Below are 8,882 nucleotides of genomic sequence, written 5' to 3' on the forward strand. Positions count from 1 at the left end.
CCCCATCCCAAGCAAGCAGGACATCCTGCTGCAGATGGTGGTACCTGGGCCATGTGGTCAGCATTGGCACTCAGGATAGTCTTCAGGCGGTTAGCCTCCTTCAACAGCTTGCCCATGGCCCGCAGGTTCTGCCGCACATCTTTTGAAGGTTGCTGCTGTTTGAAGAGCTTCACCAGGTAATCCCGGAGCCGAAGCTCCATCTCCAGCCCCCCCAGCGTGCGGTCAAATCTGGGAAAGAACAGGAACAAGGATTTAATCTTACTGATTACATTTTGCTTTCACCTAGATTCAGTCAGTCATGCAGGACAACAGGGATGAATAGTGGCCACAACACTCAGTTATGAGCCACTGTGAACAGACAGCAAGTCTGCTCAGAAAAGACATTGTTTGAGCCAGCAAGAGAAATTCCCCACCTCAGTCTGTGATCAGAAAAGCTTCCCTAATACAGTTAAGACCTACATTTCTGAAGGTATTGAGCATTTTAAGAGTGGGAACTTACATTTCTAACTTGGTCTCAATATATTTCTCCCTAGGGACTAGCAGTTTAGACTTTAAGGGTTGACAGACACTTCCATGCACAGCTCCTATGCAGCCATGAACCTTCTTCTGTACCCTGCACCTTCTCACTTCCTTATCAAGTCTGAGGCAACAGCATTGTGCCTTCTGCTTCCCTAAAAGGATGCCCAGTTTCCATAGAATCATGTGGGAAAAGTTATGTTAGAATAGCTGTTACTGCTACATTGCACTGAATCAGAAGTCAACAAACGTGCAGTCTGGACTCTTCCGCAAGCTCACTCTGCTGACGCTGCTTTGCTGACAGTGTTCGGATGAAGGAATGCAAGCGAGAGAAGGGAACTAGCAATTTGACAGTCACCTTGGATAGACCTGAATGGAACCCATGCATCACAGAAAAGGCACAGACAAAGCCCCTAGGTTAGCCAAGGCTGAAAGGCCAGCTACAGATAATAAAGCTACTCAAACGAGTCTTGTAAGGAACAATGTATTGAAGGCTCTGCCACACCCCTGTCAGTTTTAGGGACCATCTGTACAAGCAGAGGCCACACATGTTACTTGCGGGTCAGCCTCCCCACACCAGTCACTCTACTGCTCATCCCAACTTGTCCAGAGTCTCATGTTCCAATGCTTTCTCTAAACCATTCTCTCTGCAGCACAGGAGCCCTGGGCATTGTTCTTACCCAACACCTCGGATCTGCAGTTGAGGGTGAGTCCCCGAGTCCTTGGTCTTCACTGTCTGATACGTCACTATGGTGCACACAGTGCTTCCAGCTCCCATGTCATAAAACATTATATTCTGAAAAACAGAAGGCACAGATGCTAAGACACCCCCTGGGCATACCCCACCCCCACCATGAACAGAAGGGAGAAGGAAGAAAGGCTGGCATGTGACAGACACTGCCCACTCACTCCATGTGCTCCAGTCTATTGAGGGAGCGCAAGTTGGCCACTTTGGTCAAACATCAGATTGCAGCAAGTGCCACAAGGACAAGACACGTTCACTAACCTAATTCTTTGTTTTACCCATGCTGCTAGTGTATGAAATGTGAAAAGAATCATTACTTTGTTCTCTGGGAATCTTGTGAATGTGAGGAAGCCCGTAGATTTTACAACCAGCTTCCCAGCCCCTTGAGAGAGCGGAACCAGGACAGTGCCTAGTTTTAAAGGTTGGGAAAGAAGCTCCCAGTGTGACAGGGCTCTATAGAGCCCTGGGATCCTAACTCCTAGTGCCCTGCTCTTCCCCCTAAGGAATTTCCCCTTGCTTTGTACACCCACCTGAAAGCAAAAGGTTTATTAAGGAACTTGCTGTGTAGCCATACTAGTTCTGCTTACAGACAGATCAATGACCATGGCAGAAACAGAAGTAACTAATAACTGCTCTTAACCAGCCAATCACATAGGCAGTCTGGCTGGCACTTCGAGTCTAGGCATACCATCCACTCATTTCAGGGGAAGCAAGTCCAAGTCTCGAGCAGGGCCAAGGAGGTGATGCTTCCCCTCTATGCGGCACTGATCAGGCCGCAGGTGGAGTACTGTGTCCAGCTCCGGGTGCCGCACTTCAGGAGGGATGTGCACAACATGGAGAGGGTCCAGAGGAGGGCCACCTGCGTGATCGGGGGCAGCAGGGCAGGCCCTACGAGGAGAGGCTATGGGACCTGAATCTGTTCAGCCTCCACAAGAGGAGGCTGAGGGGAGATCTAGCAGCTGATTACGAACTAGTCAGAGTGGACCAGCAGGCATTGTGGGAGTCCCTGTTCCCCCGAGCAGTACCAGGAGTGACAAAAAATAATGGTCACAAGCTGGCAGAGAGCAGATTCAGACTAGACATCAGGAGGTGCTATTTCACTGCCAGGGCGGCTAGGATCTGGAACCAACTTCCAAGCGAAGTGGTGCTGGCTCCTACCCTGGGGGTCTTTAAGAGGAGGTTAGACGAACACCTCGCTGGGGTCGTTTGACCCTAGTGCTCTTTCCTGCCATGGCAGGGGGTCGGACTAGATGATCTACTCAGGTCCCTTCTGACCCTACCAACTATGAAACTATAAGTGGCTTCACCAGCCCTCCCAAGTGGCACGTACCTGTGCTGTGGCATTGATTTCCTTCCTCCTGAACACCCCGTAGTTCAGCGCCACAGCAGTGTTATCATTGATCAGCTGCAAGACCTTCAAGTCTGCCATCTGAGCGGCATGGAGGACTGCCCTTCTCTCTGCCTGATTGAAGTAGGCTGGGACAGTGATCACGGCATCCTTGATGGGCTGTTCTGAAAGGCACGAAAGAGAAATAATTTCCCATGGGAAGGGTCAGAGCTGGGAGTCCCTATAATAGGGCTATCAACATGCACGTAGCTATGGAGACTCCACCCGAAGTCGCTGCTCCATATTAAACACTATGCCCATGTCAACCCTGGCAGAGCTCCACGGAAACCAGAGTTGTACCACAGATGAAGTCAGTTAATTTGTTTCCATCTTAAACCAGTAAGACTTTAAAGATTCACTCAAAGTTACTACACACCACTGTCTTCCATCTCTCTAATGGTTACTAACAAACATTTCATGACACATCAGACTTCAGAAATTAATCTGATCTTCAGGAATCCTGAAATCCCAGCCCTGTGGATATTGAACCTCTTTTCTGAGACAAAGCCCCTTTTGCAAATGTGGCTCGGGGCTGCTACCTGCATAGCGTGCACCCATTAACTACCTGCCTATAGCAAAGCAATTCAAACATGCCCATTTAATTCACCTGCATTTCCAGTACTGCCGCATTTCTAATTGACCACATTCCTCAGTGTTTTCCTGCTCCACACTAAATAGACCCAGTTCTTCCAGCCTTTCCCAATATCGTGTTTTCTAGACTTTTAGCATTTTTACTGCTCTCCTCTGGATTCCTTCCACTTTCCCCGCCACATATTTCTAGAAGTGTGGTGCTAAAACTGGATGCAATATTCCAGGTGAGTTTTCAGCAATGCTTAACAGTGATGCTCATCCACAAGAAACAAGGCCAGGGCCCCAAGCTCATTTCACGCTGGCCAAACAGCCCCTGAATGCAGCTCTTATTCTGTACCGACTTTGGGCTGGCTTAATCCGGTGGTCAAAGGGTGAAAACATCCAACCTTCTCTGTACAAAGATCCCCTCCATCTCCATTTAACCCGTGTGACTTGGACTGAAACATGAATTGATGCTGGAAAAAGACTGAACACCACACCTACCTGCAAATTCCTCAGCCAGACTACGTGAATAGTTCAGGATCATGCCCAATATTTCTTCTGGAGAATACTGCATCTCTCTGAAAGTACAAACAACGTCTCCAGTCAGGAGCCAATACGCACATTCTGCTGCAGAACAGGAGCTTTACAAAGCACCTGCCAATGAAGAATCGATCATTAGCATGACAACCCAGAAGATCATGGAACTTGCCAAGTAAAAAAGCAACTGAAGAGCTAACTGAAAAATGGAATTGGCAAAGTGGCTGTGAGAGTGAAGGGGGAAGGCTGGCAAGAGCCTGTTACCCATGACAGACCCAGCAGTAACCTGTGGGGAGAGGACATCAATGAGCCATATCACTCAGGAAGGTTAATATTCAGTACTGAGAAATGGCATCAGGCTTTTGATGATTCAGGTAGGCAACCAGAGTCTACCAGAACAGTCACCCTTTTTCCCAGCTGCGCAAGGGGCCACAAAAATCCGTAAGTCAACACATTGCAGACGACAAAGTGAAAAACAGGCAACGAGGTCACAACGCTGTAGTGCTTGATGTAGTGCTCTACATCAAAGAGCAATACACGTCCTCGATGATCAGGGTGGGTTCAGGAGGGGCAAACTGAAGTGCTCTGGGTAAGAACGCAAGGGGGTCATGGGGAAAGGGACTGGATAGTGGGCGTCTACTACAGACCACCTCATTGGCGGGGGATGAGCTGGACCGGGAATTCTCAGGTCAGCTCACGGAGGCTGTAAAGTCAAGGGATGTGGTTGTCATGGGTGACCTAAATTAACCAGACATCTGCTGGGAGAAGCAGTCAGCCAGGTCTGACCGCTCACGTAGATTCCTAGCCAGGATACAGGACCTCCACCTAACCCAGGAAGTGCACAGCCCCACCAGGGGAAATGCCTTGCTGGACTTGGTCCTTGCCACAGGCAACGACCTGGTGAGGGGTCTGCAAGTACTCGACCACCTGGGCAACAGTGATCATCGCCTGCTGGAACTTACTATCCAGCGCAGGGTGGTGAAAGCAAACAGCAAGGCAGAGGTCCTCGACTTCAGGAGGGCCGACTTCAACGAACTAAGAAGATTAGTAGGAGAGGCAATGGGGTCTCAGAGCTTCAGTGAGAGGGGAGTCCAAGACAGGTGGTTGTTCATCAAGGAGACGATCCTCTGAGCTCAAAAGGAGTCAGTTCCAATGCGCACCAAGGTGGGTAGGAGTGCTAAAAAGCCCCCATGGCTCAGCAAAGGCAGCCAGGGATGCCCGAGGGCAAAAAAGGAGGCGTACAAACAGTGGAAGCAAGAGGCTGTCACCAAGGAGGATTACACCTCTGTTGGTCGTGACTGCAGGGAGGCTGTTAGGAAGGCCAAGGCAGAGATGGAACTAGGGCTAGAGACCAGAATTAGAGATAACAAAAAGTCCTTTTTCAAATACATAGGGAGTAAGAAGGCAGCACCGGGTAATGTGGGGCCCCTACAGGACAGGCTTGGCAATCTGATGATTGCAGCAAATGAAAACACTGACCTCTTTGCCTCCATATTCCTGAACAGGGACCGGGACATTTCCCCCACTAGGATTACGGATGGACCCAAGGGAGGCACCGTCATGCCTAGGATCAAGGACGACCTAGTTAGGGATTTTTGGAGGGGCTGGACATGTTTAAATCAGTAGGTCCAGATGCTCTCCACCCGAGGGTGCTGAGGGAATTGGCGGATGTCATAGCAGGGCCCCTGGCACAGCTTTATGAGTGCTCGTGGAGCTCTGGCCAGGGACCAGAGGATTGGAAAAGGGCCAGTGTGGTCCCCATTTACAAGAAGGGGAGAAAGGAGGCCCCTGGCAGTTATAAGCCAGTCAGTCTTACCTTGGTCCTTGGGAAGACCTTTGAGAAAATTATCAAGGAGCACATCTGCAAGGGGCCAGCAGGGGAGGTAATGCTCAGGGGCAACCAACAAGGGTTCATTGAGGGCAGGTCCTGCCTGACTAACCTGGGTTCTTTTTACGATCAAGTCACAAAGTCCCTGGACGAGGGCATCAAGGTGGATGTCATCTTCCTGGACTTTAAGAAGGCCTTTGACAAGGTTTCCCACCACATTCTCTTAAAAAAAACTAAGTGACTGTGGCATTGATGCCTACACAGTCAGATGGGTGGCAAATTGGCTAGATGGTTGCACCCAGAGAGTGGTGGTGGATGGGTCATTTTCAGCCTGGAGGCATGGGGGCAGTGGGGGCCCCCAGGGCTCGGTCCCAGGGCCTGTACCGTTCAACATCTTTATCAGCGACCTGGATGTGGGTGTGGAAAGCACGCTGTCTGAATTCGCTGACGACACCAAGTTGTGGGGCGAGGTGGGCACGCTGCAGGGGAGGGACAGAATCCAACTAGACCTAGATGGATTACAGAGGTGGGCGGAGGAGAATAGGATGGGATTCAATGCAGACAAGCACAGGGTACTGCATCTAGGGAGAAGGAACCAGCAACACACCTATAGGCTGGGGAACACCCTTCTTGTCAACACGGTGCCAGAAAGGGATCTTGGAGTCATTGTTGACTCCAGGATGAATATGAGCCGCCCATGCGAGGCAGCGGTCAATAAGACTAACCGAACCTTGTGATGCATCTGTAGATGCATGACAAGCAGGTCCAGGGAGGTGATCCTCCCCCTCCATGTGACGGCCACAGCTGGAGTACTGTGTCCAGTTCTGGGCACCGCACTTCAAGAGGGATGTGGCCAGCATCGAGAGGGTCCAGAGGAGGGCCATTCGCATGGTCAAAGGGCAGCAGGTCAGGCCCTACAAAGAGAGGCTAAAGCGCCTGAATCTATCCAGCCTCCACAAAAGAAGGCTGAGAGGGGATCTGGTGGCCGTTTACCAACTCACGGGGGGAACCAGCAGAAACTGGGCAAAGCTCTGTTCCCTTGGGCACCACCCGGGGTTACTAGAAATAACAGCCACAAATTATTAGAGAGAGGTTTCAGGCGGGACATCAGGAGGCAATACTTTACAGTTCGGGCTGCCAGGCTCTGGAATGGGCTCCCAAGGGAGGTGGTGCTCTCCCCTACCTTGGGGGTCTTCAAGAGGAGGCTGGACAGATATTTGGCTGGGGTGTTATGACCCCGGCACTCGTTCCTGCCCGGGGCAGGGGGCTGGACCCAATGATCCGTTTAGGTTCCTTCCAACCCTAAGCACTATGAAACTACGAAACAAAGACCCCAACACTGCACAGCAAAGTCCAAATGATGCCATCTGCACGGAGCAATCCAAAAGAACCAGTAAAAAACTCCCAGGAACGCTGCATGGGCACATGAACAGGCAGAAGTCTGGAAACGGACCCCACAGCTTCCTTCTCCAGGGCAGACAGCCAGGCACTGAGGCCACTGACAAAGGGCCAAGCACAGCAGTGAGACCTGAGACGTCAGCCCCTGGCCCCCAAGGGCAGGAATGAGACTTCTCTTCTTACACTCATCTTTACCAGAGATGTCATAGTTGTCACTGCTGCCTTGGCAGCTGACAGGTGGGAGACTTCAAATCCAGGCAACCCCCTTCCCAGAGAGAGGTGTCATGTGCAGTGTGTAGAGCCTGGAAACAGCTCCCGCAGCACAAGGAAAACTTCTTAACTCAGGCATTATTACAGCAAAAGCCATGCCAAGGATCTGTCTTGCCAGCACTGAGGGTCGGCTGCTGATGTGCCAAGGGAGACACTTCCCCAGAAGCTCAAAAGGTAACAGCGTAGCAACAAAAGCCTCTGGCTCTAGGTTTCTACAGTCACTTACTCCGACAGCTTGAAGATAGCAGTCTGTCTCCTCTCATCCTTCACCAGCTCGTGTTCTGGGAACCGCGAACGGTACAGCGTCACCTGGGGGTTATCCATGTGCTTGCCCAGCAGGTCCTGGAAATACCTGAATGCTACCTTGGGGTGCTTTATGGACTGTGGAAAGACCGACAGAAAGTCACCAGACAAACCGGGGCTCTTTGCTGAATCTCAGACAGCTTTGATGCTTTCATATGACCCTCTCCCAGGTACTTCTTACTAAGTGTATGCACTTGGGGAAGGGTGTTTGTTATGGGAGCCAAAATTGTTGGAAAGCAGACATGAAGTCACAGGTACCAAGCACTTCCACAGAAGAAAGGATAAAACAAGGCGCAAGAGGTCTGACCTGGACGTGTGTCACCAGGGAACGTGCAAATGGCGAAATGGGTTTTGCACGTGAGCATCTGTGTAACAACCAAAGCACCCATTTCAAGGACCAGAAGTCTTACCATTCCCAGCGCGCTATCACCAAAGAGACGCTCATTTTCTTTCAGAGCCACGGTCACTGGTGTTTTCCTCCGTGATTCTCTAAGTAGGAAACAGCAATTAAGAAAAGCAAAAACAAAAAGCAAACATTTGACACGGGTGAGCAGTCAAAGCGAAGAGCCACCGCGAAGGAGACGGCATGTTTTTCACTCAGAAGGACTGGAGGTGACTCCTTGACAGGCATTTCCCACGCGCCAGCTGGAAGATCGGTTACCTGGATAGCCTGTTTCCCACTTTCTGACTGCTGAAGGGGAAGCCTTGTTCCCCAAACCGAGACTGCCGAAACTGGGGTACAGGGAAGACAACCCAGTCATCGCCCCTTCAACCTCCTGTAAGGGTGGGCGGTGGGAGCAGTGTCTGTGCTATTCTGTCCCCCTCCTGCCCTCCGCTTTTCACCACTGGGCCAGATGATGCTCTTCTCTTGCTAAGCGCTGGCCCTTCTGCAGGACCAGCCCCTCGTAGCGCTGCTCGGGTCAGCCCGGCAAGGCCGAGATCGGCCGAGAAGCTCCGGCTGCCTGTCTGCGTTAAGCAAACCTCTCCGCCGTCTCCCACCGCAAGCGGCAGCAGGGCTGCAGCCCGGACACGACGAGCCCGAGGCACGACGCGCAGAGCGTACTTGTTCAGGACGATCTCCATGGGCACCCCGGGCTTCACAATCGCGATCTTCATCGACTCGCTGCCAAGGTCCACCGACATCACCGCCAGGGACTCTGCAACGCAACGCAGCGCAGCGCAACGGGGCGGCTCTGAACGACTCGCACGCGGGGCGCTCCAGCCAGCAAAGCCTCCCGGGCTGCTCCGGGCGAGGGCCCGACGCGGCCAAGCGGCCTCGTGGACACGCGGAGCGCCCCGCGCACAGAGCAGCCTGCCCCACACCC

At 51.8% G+C, this 8,882-nt stretch overlaps 1 protein-coding gene across 1 annotated transcript in view; it reads right to left on the bottom strand.

Moving 5' to 3' along the window:
• HYOU1 (hypoxia up-regulated 1) overlaps positions 1-8,882 on the bottom strand; it is a 23,895-nt gene that overhangs the window by 13,182 nt on the left and 1,831 nt on the right. Inside the window, exons 2-8 of the mRNA XM_025194031.1 lie at positions 8,621-8,750; positions 7,968-8,046; positions 7,481-7,635; positions 3,723-3,799; positions 2,592-2,773; positions 1,197-1,312; positions 45-228 (exon numbers count right to left, since the gene is read on the bottom strand). Coding sequence (XP_025049816.1) covers positions 45-228; positions 1,197-1,312; positions 2,592-2,773; positions 3,723-3,799; positions 7,481-7,635; positions 7,968-8,046; positions 8,621-8,750 — 923 coding nt within the window. The remainder of the gene's footprint in view (positions 1-44; positions 229-1,196; positions 1,313-2,591; positions 2,774-3,722; positions 3,800-7,480; positions 7,636-7,967; positions 8,047-8,620; positions 8,751-8,882) is intronic.

The sequence above is a fragment of the Alligator sinensis genome, unplaced genomic scaffold (genome assembly GCF_000455745.1).
Source record: "Alligator sinensis unplaced genomic scaffold, ASM45574v1 scaffold1352_1, whole genome shotgun sequence".
NCBI lineage: Eukaryota > Metazoa > Chordata > Crocodylia > Alligatoridae > Alligator > Alligator sinensis.